Source organism: Vipera berus (genome assembly GCF_964194415.1).
Source record: "Vipera berus genome assembly, chromosome: 1".
In the NCBI taxonomy this organism is placed as follows: Eukaryota; Metazoa; Chordata; class Lepidosauria; order Squamata; family Viperidae; genus Vipera; species Vipera berus.
The window spans coordinates 69,393,744-69,408,064 of NC_138202.1; the positions used below are offsets into that span (position 1 = coordinate 69,393,744).

General features: G+C 40.5%; 1 protein-coding gene across 2 annotated transcripts in view; it reads left to right on the forward strand.

The window, feature by feature from the left end:
* The window catches only part of CAPN3 (calpain 3), a 29,325-nt gene that overhangs the window by 7,637 nt on the left and 7,367 nt on the right, over positions 1–14,321 (forward strand). The window contains exons 7-16 of one of the 2 annotated variants that reach the window (XM_081312598.1): positions 261–344; positions 594–679; positions 1,155–1,232; positions 1,739–1,899; positions 3,313–3,482; positions 6,286–6,386; positions 7,853–8,074; positions 8,740–8,776; positions 9,744–9,857; positions 13,492–13,563. In XM_081312598.1, coding sequence (XP_081168724.1) covers positions 261–344; positions 594–679; positions 1,155–1,232; positions 1,739–1,899; positions 3,313–3,482; positions 6,286–6,386; positions 7,853–8,074; positions 8,740–8,776; positions 9,744–9,857; positions 13,492–13,563 — 1,125 coding nt within the window. Of the gene's footprint in view, positions 1–260; positions 345–593; positions 680–1,154; positions 1,233–1,738; positions 1,900–3,312; positions 3,483–6,285; positions 6,387–7,732; positions 8,075–8,739; positions 8,777–9,743; positions 9,858–13,491; positions 13,564–14,321 lie in introns of those variants that run through there. The other variant, XM_081312597.1, reaches the window with a different exon arrangement.

Consider the following 14,321-nt stretch of genomic DNA (forward strand, 5'->3'; position numbering starts at 1 on the left):
AATAGAATAGAATAGAATAGAATAGAATAGAATAGTTGGAAGGGACTTTGGAGGTCTTCTAGTCGAACCAGAAGTGGAAGGCTGCTTGTCCTTCCACTTCTGCAGTTCTTGATTCTATGATATATAATTTTGTAAGTGATAATCAGCACCTTGCACTTGACCTAGAGTTAGATGTTATGAGCCCATTTTACCAAGAAGTAAACTGTTGGCCTTTTCTAAGTTCTGTAATGATTCCAAAAAGCTTTCTCTGCTTTTAACAGTCCATCATTCCATTGTTGTATGAAAGGCGCATGACTAATGGACTGGTCACAGGCCATGCATATTCAGTCACAGGAGTAGAAGATGTAAGTATGGAAGTCTATTAATCAACAAGCCAGACATTCATTAACAAATTCCTGCCTTTCTATACAAGATTTGGAAATAGTAAGGAAATATCATTAATATCCACATTTGGTTGGGCTATGATATCTAGTACCTCACTGATTCCCATGTTGATCTGGCTGATTTAACAGGCCAGAATCTGTAAGAAGTTATATGCTGTGTAATTTCAGGGCATCTCTAATTATGTATTTCTTTCCCTTCCTATCACCAAGACAACACTTAAAGGGGAGAAGATAAAACTGGTGCGGCTCAGAAATCCCTGGGGACAAGTAGAATGGAATGGAGCGTGGAGTGACAGGTAAGCAAAAACTGATCTTCTTGGAAGCCATTGATGTACACTGAATACATAGAGAGATACAGTTTATAGTCAACCTGACTTCCAGCAATTCTGAGCAGCTTCAAGCTTTAAAACATACACATACCGTAGAGACACACATACATACAGGGGGGAAAAATCACAAGTGTCCTGAACACAAACATGGAAACTATGGGTTTGTTCTTTTTCTAGGAAGAATCCTAGAGAAGCTGAAAGAATTGAGACTACTCTTTATTATATTTAAGAACATGATAATTTGTAATATTCTACTGAGTAGTACAACTGTAGGGAAGGAACAACAATTTGAGTTTTCAGTTGATAAAGTAAAAAGAAGCAGTTTAACTAAATTCGGTATTCACTAAATGAATAAATGATAAACTTTGCTAATAGATTATGAATCAAAAACTTTATGATTGAAGAAGTAGTCCCATTTTGATCAGCTCCCATTTTCTTGCAGTTCAGATGAATGGAATGATATTGACAATGCTGAGAAGGTCCGATTGCAACATAAAATTGCAGAGGATGGCGAGTTTTGGTAAACATTCAAATTTCTTTTGTTTTTAAAAAGGATGCATTTCTTTCTGAGGAATCCTTTCCTCTTTGCTTTTAACATCCTAACTTGATTAAAGGTAAAGGTTTCCCTTGCCCAGTTGTATCCAACTCTAAGGGGCCATGCTCATCTCCGTTTTTTTAGCCAAGGGAGCCAGCATTGTCCAAAAATATTTCGTTGGTCATGTGGCCAGTATGACTATACACCGAGGCACATGGAATGCTGTCACCTTCCCACCTAAGTGGTACCTATTTATCTACTCACATTTGCATGCTTTCAAATTGCTAGGTGGGCAGGTGTTGGGCAAGTAATGGGTGTTCACCCCGTCGTGTGGTGCATGGGTCTTGAACCCAGGCTGTCACCTGTCCAGCTGACAAGCTTTGTATCTTCAACCACTGAACCATCGTGCCCCTTTCTAACTATATAGCAGCAATCATATGAAATGCACTTTGTATCTTTGTGGCATTTGTATCCTTGTTTCCCACTCTTAGGATATCATTCAAAGATTTTCTGAGATATTTCACGAAGTTGGAGATTTGTAATCTCACCCCTGATACACTTGAGGTTGATAAGCTTTATACATGGACAGTTTCCGTCACGGAAGGACAATGGGTGCGAGGCAGCACTGCAGGTGGCTGCCGTAACTATCCAGGTAAATCAAGTGTTAGGAAGAGTCTGGCTAATTCAACTGCTTGAATTGAACTGAGAATATAAGCAGATCTTGCTGTGAATAATTATATCTATACAAATCTTTTTGAAAGGCTAAATAGTGGCAGTCATTGTAGAAGAGGGGTTTTTTTTGCCCTCTCTCAAATAAAAAAGAGAATGTGTAATATGCAATGAGAAAAAACCTTGGGACACAGAAGGAAGAACCTGCAGCCTTGACAACAGTCTGATGAATCTAAATCTAAAGGAGGGAGGGAGGGAAGGAAGGCATAAAGCATTTTAGAAGGGACCTTCTCTACTTCTCTTCTCTAAATACAAGGAAGCGCGGGGGGGGGAGTACTTTTGAAAGTACTTTTTTCTGGACTACTTCCTCTTGCAGTATTTTTGAAACCAAAGACAGGATTCTTTTTCAGATGTTTCTGCTATGGCAGATTTATGGCCCAGTCCTTTGCATAGTGGGGAGAAAGGCCATGTCGTATTCATGGGAGGCTATACAGTTATAATCCAGTGTTCTTCAGCCTCAGCAACTTTATGAGGTGTGGACTTAATCTGCCAGAATTCCCCAGCCAGCATGCTACTTAAAGTTGGCTGAGAAACACTGGTATAATCAAACAACACGATGAAAGGGGTAGATAGACGAAAGGGGCATTTCTTTAATTGGTGACATTCCTATAGCGTAGCCACACCACATGTAGAAAAGATTAATGAGAGGGAGAGTTAATTATTTTATTGTGATAAGGAAAATGTAGAAGAAGAAATGGGAAAACATACAAATACGGTTGCTTGGATTCAACTGAAAAAGACCATATTTCAGCCAGATATTTTTCTAAAGTGGTTATCTAGGTCAAGCTTTGGGCAAAACATTGGTATTGGGTCCTCCTAAATACTGTAGGATTCTACCTATTCTAAATTTGCTCCTACTAAATACGTTAATGAAAATAAGCATTTTCTAAATGTATAATTTTTATACATTTATATTTATTTTAAATCTGAAATAATCAGATGCATAAAACTGCTCTTTTTGAAATGGTTCTGATGAAAAAAACTTTGTTCTAAAATGAACAGTAATAGTACCAAGACTGATAGCGATTAAGAACAGCTTATTGTCGAACAAGCTAATAGATTTCCTTAGAGCAGTATTTCTCATTCTTGGCAACTCAAGGCTGACTGAGGAATTCTGGGAATTGAAGTCTACAGATCTCAAAGTTGCCAAGGTGGAGAAACTCTGCCTTAAGTATTTCAACCAGTCTTCTTTAACCTAACACCCTTCAGGCCTTTGAGATTTTCTTAAAGCATATCTAGTGGAACTGTGGAATGTACCTCCACAATGTTATAGAAACTATCAAAACATTATGTAGGAAACTAAAATGTAATTCAAATTGGGGGGAACCATTTGTAGATACTTTTTGGACCAATCCCCAATATCGTTTGAAACTCCTGGAAGAAGATGATGATCCAGAAGATAATGAGGTGACATGCAGTTTCCTGGTGGCACTGATGCAGAAAAACAGGAGAAAAGAGCGCAGACTAGGAGCCAATCTCCTCACAATTGGTTTTGCCATCTACGAGGTATGTTACTCACCAGGCTAATGATTAATCACATCCTATTGCTTTACAATTGAGCTGGTCAGATTCCAGCCCAGTTATCTATACAGTAGGCCAGCTAATTGTACAGGTAAGTCCTTGTCTTACAACCACAATTGGGACCAGAACCTCTGTCACTAGGCAATACAGTCATTAAATGAGCCAACCTATGACTGCACCCAGTTTGACAATCTTTTCTGCTGTGGTCTTAAGCAAATCACATGGTTGTTTAGCAAATCTGGCTTTTCCCATTGACTTTGCTTGTCAGAAGTCAGCTGAGAAGGTCTCAAATGGAGACCATATGACCCTATGGCACTGCAATGATTGTGAATACATGCCAGTTGCCAAGTGCCTAAATTGCGATTAAGTGACCACTGCAAGAATCATAAGCATGAGGATCAATCATAAGACACATTTTGCAGTGACATCCTATCTTTGAACAGTTGCTAAATGAAAGGTTTTTAATCAAATTCTACCCCTACTTGGACAAAAATATAAACCACAAGTGTTAGATTTCTTTTTAAATACTAGATGCCATAAATTAAGTATTACTGTTACTATCCTACTGTTAAATTAGAGATGTCCTGTTTGGAACCTAAAAGAAACCAAACTCTGCCCTTGTTTCATGGATGAATCAAAATATGAATGCAAGAGTGTACAGTGGTAGCAATAAAATGTTTCCCATTTAATAGCTTGCTGACTGAGTCAGTAAACTAATTTGATGACTAATTTCAGTCAAATCCAGTATCAATTATCCATAAGCAAAGAGTACAGATGAAGGTATTATTGAAGAATAAAGAAAATATGGACTATTGATAGTTAACTGACAGAGAATACAGTATATACTGTAGTTTGACATTTCTATTTTTTAATTTATGGCTTTTTAACAATAATCTGCTATTTTAAAACTTGTTTGGATTTGTGCACTAGAACCATAAAGCTTTGTCAATAACCACAAAAAGTCCTTCACCTTTGCTCCCTTAACACATTAAAATCATAAATGAAATGTCTTCATGGATTACCCATTTTGATACCCCAATTTTAATCTATACCTTCAATATACTTGCTAAAGACAAAACAAATTCCTAATCTCCCCAAGTTAAAAAAAATAGCCCAGGATTCCAGCACCAGCATCTCTAATGTTCAGCATTATGCCTTCTATGATTCTCACTCAAAAAATAATAATGGGGAAAAAATACAGCTTCCAACTATGTAACTATATTTATACAGGTAGTCCTCGACTTATCACCACAATTAGGCCGAACATTTCTGTTGCTAAGCAAGATATTTGTTAAGTGAGTTTTGCCCCACATTGCGCCTTTCCTTGCCTCCATTATTAAGGGAATCACTGCAGTTATTAAATTAGTAACACAGTTGTTTCAGTGAATCTGGCTTCCCTATCCATTTTAGTTTAGTTTAGTTTAGTTTATTATATTTGTATACCGCCCTTCTCCCGAAGGACTCAGGGCGGTGAACAGGGCACATATAAAATACAAAGTACAAAAGTTAAAAAAGAATTAAATATAAGCCCGAGCTAAAACAATAAATAATAGTATAAAAAACCGCAATAAAAACCCCAACACATCCCCCATCAGGCCAGGCCGGCTTGTTCAAATAAATAGGTCTTCAGATCGCGTCAGAAGGAGCGAAGGTCAGGCGCCGTCTGGAGCTCAACCGGCAACTGATTCCATAAGTCCAGGGCGCCCACAGAGAAGGCCCTCCCCCTGGGGGCCACCAGACGACATTCTCTGACCGGTGGCACCCTGAGGAGGCCCTCTCTGTGGGAACGCACAGGGTGGAGGGAAGTTGATGCCGGCAGCAAGAGATCCCCGAGGTACTCCGGACCCATGCCATGTAGGGCCTTGAAAACCATTACCAAAACCTTGAATCTCACTCGGAAGACAACTGGTAGCCAATGCAGCTCACGGAGCAGAGGTGTAACATGGGAGTATCGGGAGACTCCCAAGACAACTCTCGCAGCTGCATTCTGTACCAGTTGGAGCCTCCGAGTGGTCTTCAAGGGAAGCCCCATGTAGAGAGCGTTGTAGTAGTCCAGACGAGAGGTCAAGAGCGCATGAGTGACCGTACACAGGGCATCCCGGTCTAGATAGGGCTGTAACTGGCGCACCAGGCGAACCTGGGCGAAGGCCCCCCTAGTCACCGCCACTATATGGTCTTCCAAAGTAAGCCGCGAATCTAGGAGGACTCCCAAGTTGCGAGCCCTATCTACAGAGGGGTAATAACTCACCCCCCCATGGAAAGAGGTGGAATATTCTGAATATCCCGGGATGCCAGTATGCACAGCCACTCAGTCTTGTCGGGGTTGAGTTGAAGTCTGTTCCTCCCCATCCAGACCCGAACCGCTTCCAGGCAATGGGACATCACGTCGAGGGCATCACTGGGGTGGTTTGGGGTCGAAATGCTTGTCAGAAGGTCACAGAAGGTGGTCACATGACCCTGGGACCCTGCAACCGTCATAAATACGAGTCAGTTGCCAAGCATCTGAATTTTGATCTCGTTATCATGGGGATGCTGCAACAGTCATGTGAAAAATGGTCACTCCAGTGCTGCTGTAATTTCAAACGGTCACTAAATAAACTGTTATAAGTCGAGGACTACCTGTATATAACCTGGCTTACACCATTACCGTGTGTAACTACACTATTCAATAGGTGTTGGAAAGATCCTAAGCTGATCGTACACTTGCCCAAACTGTGAACATAGATTTTTAATCATAAGACATTTTCCTTCCTTTCCTAATGGTATTTCTACCTTGTTTGCTTTACAGGTGCCGAAAGAGGTAAGAGCAGACTGTGAAAGACCTGTTAATTGCTTGGGTAACATCTTGAATACAACTCCTTTTCTACTTCATTCTTCAGAAATTTTCAGGTTAGATTTCTTAGTCACCCTTAGGTGAAAATCCACTCTGTCTTAAAAGCGTGCATCAGTATCCCAAATTATGCATTCAGGGACATAGTTAAATAATTCACATCCAACAGGGCATTTGAAAAGTGTATTAATAGAAATAGAACTTTACACATGGCCCATTATATATAGAAAACACAATAATGTTGATCATCTTAATGTATGACTTTTACATCTGTTAAAGTGCTACAAGCCTACACAACCTACCACAGAACTTCCTTATAATTTATGGCATTATTTTAGATAATTTATTCAACAACTGGTAATATCACTATTGTTAAGTGACGGCAAATCAAATATGGTATCTTAGGGGAATTTTCCTACCCAACAGGAAGCCCTAAGTCACAACAGGTTCAGTTAGTTCTTGAATGGAAGATATGAAGGAATCCCAAGACTCCAAGGTCTCTAAAAAAGGCCATAGAGAACATGTTCTGTTGACAATAAATTTTTATGAGTTCAACAGACACTGAATTTCACCCAAATGAATCTTTCCTTAGCACAAGGCTATGGAAAATTATCTAAATATTCACATTCTTGTCAAAAGTCTTATTCACAATGCCCCTACAAATCAAAAAAGTTTGGGGTAACTGGACATGATGCTAGACATGTAGTAGGAGATCTCAAATATTTTTCCCAAAAGATCCCATACACTGGGCAGTTCAGCTACAGTATTGCTCTCCTAAAACCAGGCTCACAAGCTCATTTCAAGAAAAGCAACAAAGATCTAGGGAGAAGGTATAGGTAGTCCTTGACTTATGACTACAATTTGGACCAGAATTTCTGTTGCTAAACAAAGGGAAATGTTAAGTGAGTGGCACCTGATTTTATGACCTTATCTGACATGGTTCTTAAGAAAATCACATGGTTGTTAAGCAAGATCCAGCTTGCCCCATTGATTTTGCTTGTCAAAAACCAGCTGGGAAGGTCAAAAATGCCAATTGGATACCTTGGGATGCTGTAACCACCATAAATAGTTTCCAAGTGCCTGAATTTAGATCACATGACCATGGGGATGCTGCAACAATTGTAAAGTGCAAGGACCAGTCCTAAGCCACATTCTTCAGTATTGTAACTTTGGTTGCTGAATGAATGGTTGTAAGTTATAAGTCGAGGACTACCTGTAAATTGTGGCTTTCCTGTGACCTACAGTTTTACTTTCAGTTTATTTAAAAGTACCTAAAGGTTCCTAACAGTAAGGACAATTAACCAGTGTAACAGCTTGCCTTCAGAAATCATGGGTGCTCCATCACTGGAGGTTTTTAAGAGGCTGGACAGTCACTTGTCTGAGATGGTATAGGATAGGTTCTCCTGCTTGAGCGGCGGGCTGGACTAGAAGACCTCCAAGATCCCTTCCAGCTCTATCCTGTTCTATACCAATATGAGGATGTCCTCTATCTTGTATGTGCAGGCCATATGTATATTTCACTCAGTTCATGTTTACAGATGCAGGGTGACAAGAAACACTTACAGAAGGATTTTTTCCTTTACAATGCCTCCAAAGTAAAGTGCAAGTCTTACATAAACATGCGAGAAATTGCAGAACGTTTCCGGCTACCACCGAATGAGTACGTCATCATCCCATCCACCTATGAACCCCACCAAGAAGGAGAATTTATCCTGAGAGTTTTCTCAGAAAAAAGAAGTCTTTCAGAGTGAGTAAAAGATCCCCATTCTGGATTTCACCTACAGACATCCATCCACCCATAATATTGCTTGATGTTTATTCCAGCACCTTTTATGCCGATCCTGTTCAATATCAAGTGAGAATGTAGGAGTCAGCAAGACAGCCTCCTTGGGCCCACTTACTTCCATGACATCACTAGATGATGATCATGGACCTTCAAAATAAAAATAAATTTTCAAACACTGCAATATCTTGAAATCTTCAGAATCTCATGGGATGGAAAAATCTTGCAAGAATTGCCTTATCATATGAGATTTAATTTTACATGGAGCCAGGATATGGTGGAGCAGCCATCCTGGTTCTTCAATTTTTAATTGCCTTCAGCACCTTTGCACTGGCTACAGGACTTGAAAATGGGAGGTGCAGTGTTGTGATGCTTATTCTCCTTTCTTTGTGGCCAGTTATAGACAATGTTGCCAGGTGAGGAGAAGCTGAGCCCAAAGCCCCTAATTTGTGGGTCCCTCGGGCTTTAATGTTCTCAGCCCTCCTTTTTATCATACACATCAGTGTTGCGGTGATAATCTCTAAAGATATGAGTAGAAGCCACTTAATTTCATTATTTCTAAACCAAAGTAGAGAACAGGAAACTTCAACATTTATTTCTCTTTTTCCATTTCTTCAATTTTCTTATAGGGAAATTGAAAGCAAGATTGAAGCAGGAAATATCTCTGTGAGTACATTCTATATGGAGTCTTATATTAGAATTGTTTCTTTTCAATATGAAGCTCCAGAAAAGTGGTATGTTTGTTGTTCTCTCAGGCTTCATTACATATTTATAGTTGGTGCAGGAACTTTTTGATATCCCTTTGCACCACTTGAGTAGAATCATCCTCACTGCTTCTCTTTGGAATATTATTTATTTTTGTATTTGGTTCACTTATATACTGCTGGTATTTGTGCTTAGGAATAATTGCAATAAAGAATCATATAGACTTTCTGGCAGTGCTTTTTTTGTAAAAGAAAAAGGTACTGGAACTCACACATGTCATACAACCCGCCTTGCCTACCCTACAAGATTCCATCCAAAAAAGGTGCCCAAACTCCATTCTGAGCATTCTATGACAAAAAAGCTCTACTTTCTGGGTACTTTAAAACTGATGCTACAGCATTTATACTTCATCATACATTAGCTAAATGCATAGCCAGTGATGTTCATGAAAAGGATTTTTAAAAAATATGGCAGCTGGGATGCAAATAAGTCTTCAATTGTGCGATCCCAACCACCATCTTGACTTTTTTGATCACCCCCCCAACACCCCTGTGCCTGGCACAGAGCAATGGTTCTCAAACTGGGGTCCACTGACCCATGGGGGCCCCACAAAAGGTATTTAAAAGGGGTCTGTGGTGAAGAAAAGGTTGAGCACCACTGGGTAGAGTTTAGAGTGAGGAAAACCTGACTCTTGATCTTTCTTCGCTCTCTGCACATGACACTCTTTGTTTACTGGTTGAATACATGACTGTGTATTCATGTGGTGTGTGTGTGTGTGTGTGTGTGCGTGAGAGAGAGAGAGAGAGAGAGAGAGAGAGAGAGAGAGAGAGAGAGCAAAGGGAGAAGAATCTCCTTTGTGAAAATGCTATCCTCTAAACTATCACAAATTGATTAGTTCCTGCTTCTCTGCTTTTCCTCTTTCTGGTAGCCAATCATCTTTGTCTCAGACAGAGCAAACAAGATCAGAGAACTGAAAGGTGGTGAAGGGTCAAGAAAGGACAAGGGAAAAACAAGTCCAGATAAGCAAAAGAAGAACACAGAGGTTTTATATCTATCACAGCATGAGGAACTTGCATGCACTCTAACCAATCAGCATGTTTTATTTTATTTTTTTATTTTAATTCCATTTATATCCCGCCCTTCTCCGAAGACTCAGGGCGGCTTACAAGCTTAGCAGTAGCCTTCATTCTATGTATATGCCTGCTTATTAGGGCTTTCACACACACACCCCAAGCGGCATTATTACAAAGTCAGCTTAATTGCCCCCAACAATCTGGGTCCTCATTTTACCTACCTTGGAAGGATGGAAAGCTGAGTCAACCTTGAGCCTGGTGGGATGCGAACCTGCACTAATTGCAGGCAGCTGGTGTTACTTAAGGAGGCATTAGCCCACTGCTCCACCAAGGCTCTTGGTGTCAGCCCTGTGAGGTAGTCCAGATAGGAAGCATGCCTAGCTGAACTAACTATATTTTATTGTAAGGTTACATTGACAGAATCTTATAAATCTTATAAATTTTAAAGTGCATTTCTCCCTTGTCGCTTTCACAGCCCAGGAAACCAGGGAGGGTCACATTCCTTCTGTGAATTAAGCTGCCTTTTATCTGACTGCTCCCCTGGCTGTAGTTCTTCCCACTGTCTCCCAAGAACATTCCCACATATCATTCAAAATGGCTAAACCAACATGGCAAGCAAGCCTTTGTGGATGTAATATTTACCTTCCTTAGAGAATTAGAGAATGTTTATTCTTTAACAGGGGTGCGATGGCTGAACGGTTAAAGTTGCTGTGCTTGTCAGCTGGAAAGCTAACAGCCCAGGTTTGAGACCTGAGTGCTGTGCAATGGGGTGAGCTTCCAGTACTTGCCCCAGCTCTTCCCCACCTCAGTAGTTTGAAAGCATGAAGATGAGAGTGGATTAATATGTACAACTTCGGTGGGAAAGTAACAGCATTCCATGCACCTCATATAGACGTGCTGGCTACATGACCACAGAAAAGTCTTCGCACAATGCTGGCTCCCTCGGCTAAGAAATGGAGATGAGCACCACCCTCTAGAGTCAAAGTTGACTGAACAAGGGAAACCTTTACCTTTTAATTCTTTAATATTTATATCATTATATAATATTAAATATTTGCTCTCCTTACTGAATGAGTAAGACATATCCCAAAACTCTATCAGTTACTGTCCAGAGTTGGTGCAAAAACGTTTTGATATCATTTTGCACCACTTGAGCAGGATCATCCTGCGTAGTATTTTGCTAGGTGTAAGGAGGGGGGTGGGGAGAAAGGAAGGGCGGGAGGGAGAGAGGGAGGCAGGGAGGGAGGGAGGGAGAGAAAATGTAAAAATTCTTTTAGTTCATTGCATTGTGTTAGGTCATTCCATCTCGTGACTGTCTTTCCCTTTATTAACTGGAATATCTTCCATTCTTATCCAATAACCTTGTCTTCTTATGAATTGGCTGCACTGTTGTGGTAGACCTACCTTTGCCATGAGAAGAGGCTCCTTGCTCCTCTCCCTCATAGGTTACAACTACAGTACTACAGTATCAATGAGAATCATGGGGATAAATGTGTCAGTACAAAGAATGGGAAGATACTGTATAGTTATAGAATCTGTCCTTAATGAGGGATGGAAAACCTAGTTCTTTTGAAGATATTTGCAGAAGGGTTGATAACCAAGGCCAATCTAGTTTCAAGTCAGACAAACTCAGTGATTTCTTTTTAGAAATTATCAGATTGCATAATGACCTGGAATCTGTCATAAATGCGAGCCATTTGCCAAGCGCTTGAAATATGGAGTGCTGTGACATTTTACAATGGCCAATAGGCCATAAAGCAGGGGTCTTCAAACCTGGCCATTTTATGACTTGCGGACTTCAACTCCCAGAATTCCTCAGCCAGCCTGGCTGAGGAATTCTGGGAGTTGAAGACCGCAAGTCATAAAACGGCCAGGTTTGAAGACCCCTGCCATAAAGCATCTTTTTTGAGACCATTACAACTCCAAAAGATCATTAAACCATCAGTCATCAGTTGAGGACTACCTGTATGAGACCCCAGTGTCCTTTTAAAAGTGCTGGTCACTGTGCAAAATGGCTATTCCCTAATCTCCCAGAGCTCTAAATCCGCCAGATCACTATCTTGCAATTGTCTGGAGCAACTGTCACAGCCCTTGTGGAGTGCTTGTAGGCAATCTCAAGACTTCTCTTGTCCAGACAGAATCAATCAGAATAGAGCTGGTAGGGACCTTGGAGGTCTTCTAGTCCATCCCCCTGTTCAAGTAGGAGACCCTATACCATTTCAGATAGATGGTTGTCCAGTGGTGAAACACCCACAACTTCTGAAGGCAAGCAGTTCCACTGATTAATTGTCCTCACTGTTCTCTGTTTCTCCTTAATTCCAAGTTGCTTCTCTCTTTGATTAATTTCTATCGTTTCTTGACTTGCTTTCTGGTGCTTTGGAAAATAAGTTGATCCCTCTTCTTTGTGGCAGCCCCTCAAATACTGGAATACTGCTATCATGTCCCCCTTAGTCCATCTTTTCTCTAGACTGGCCATACCCAATTCCTGCAACCGTTTTCCATGTTTTTGTCTCCAGGCCCTTAATCATCTTAGTTGCTCTTCTTTGCACTTTTTCCAAAGTCTCAACATCTTTTTTGTAATGTGGTGACTAAACCTGGGTGCAGTATTCCAGGTGTGGTCTTACTAAAGATTTATAAAGTGGTACTAATGCTTCACGTGATTTTGATCCCATGCCTCTGTTTATACAACCAAGAATTGTATTAGCTTTTTTGCCTGCTGTCTACTTGCTATTTCCATTTTTCACAGAGCCTCTTCAACTTGCCATTTCTTCCCTGGAAGTCCATCTCTGGCATATTCAAGGCGAATTTCAGAAACCTTCCCCACTGTTGCCCTCACCTGCCTGTTTGAGGTCTCTTCCTTATGATGTTGTAAAGCAAAGGAAAGCTGAAATAAAATCTAAGCACAGTTGTTGTCTTGTAATTTTTCACCTAGTTACCACTTCCCTTAACAAACCAGATGCCAGTCCCATTGCGGTCACTAAACAAGGACTACCTGTAAAAAGGTAAAGGTAAAGGTTCCCCCGCACATGAATGCTAGTCGTTTCCAACTCTAGGGGCCGGTGCTCATCTCCGTTTCAAAGCCGAAGAGCCAGCGCTTGTCCGAGGACGTCTCCGTGGTCATGTGGCCGGCATGACTAGACGCCAAAGGCGCACAGAACGCTGTTACCTTCCCACCGTAGTGGTCCCTATTTTTCTACTTGCATTTTTACGTGCTTTCGAACTGCTAGGTTGGCAGAAGCTGGGACGAGTAACAGGTGCTCACTCTGTTACACAGCACTCGGGATTCGACCCGCCAAACTGCCGACCTTCTGATCGACAAGCTCAGCGTCCTAACCCACTGAGCCACTGCGTCCCTAGGACTAGCTGTATTGTTCCTGTATTGTTGTGCACAAAAATTGTAAATAATTTAAAATTAATAATTAACGAACCATTCAGCTCAGGAAGAAGCAACCCAGAAAGAAGATAGAAAATCTCTTCCTTGAAAGGGATCTGGGTAGAAATAATTTCAACAAAGAATTGCAATATCCTATAAGGATCAAACAGCATTTCTATTTTCCAAAAGCTTTCCATTCACTGCATCTTTTTCATTCCATGTCTTTATAGCCTGCAGAAAGGGATACAGAGAATGAAGAAGATACACAGTTCCAAAATATTTTCCGACAAATTGCTGGGGATGTAAGTATATAGCTGTTTCTTAAAGCAGACCAGCATTGGCAGCATCCAAATAAATACCTTATGCAATGCTTATAGCAAAGCAAAGCAAAGCACAAAATAGTTCAAACATTTTCATTTCTGTAATCTATAAGTAAAAATAGGCCAAGGTAAAAGGGCCCTCCCCAGATGTTCTACCTGCAAGTTGAACAAGACAAGTTGTTAGATGAGAGGGATGGGCAAAATTGGAAAAAGCAAATAAGATTCTGAGATAAATTTATCTGTGAAATGAAAACACTTGCAGGGCTGAAGGAAAATATATTCCTAGGCTGTTGTAGTAAAAGACGTCAGATTCTTGCAAGTGAGACAAAATTAGAGATTGAGTATTGAGCTGTTGATGATCAAAATCAAGCTCTTAATCTGATTTACTCTTGTTGCCACAGAGACCTTGTGTTGACTTGGAATTGCTGACCAGCTTTTCTTTTTTTTAAAAGCATAATTCTGGGGGAAATCTGTCAGATGTTTATGAATATCCAGTTCAGAAAGAATTCTACCTGTGGATGAGGATGAAGATGGTTTCATTATTCAGTTGGGGATGGAAGAAGCCAAGAACTTTTGCTCATTCGGCCCATTTTCAAATTCCATTTTTCTATTGTTGGCTTCTCTCTAATTCATTTCTGGTTTTAGAGAATTATCCTGCTGATAGAGCAGCAACAGAGTCCAGAATCCCTTTACATCATTTCTTTCTAACATTCCATTCAAGAAGTTGAAGACCATGCTGC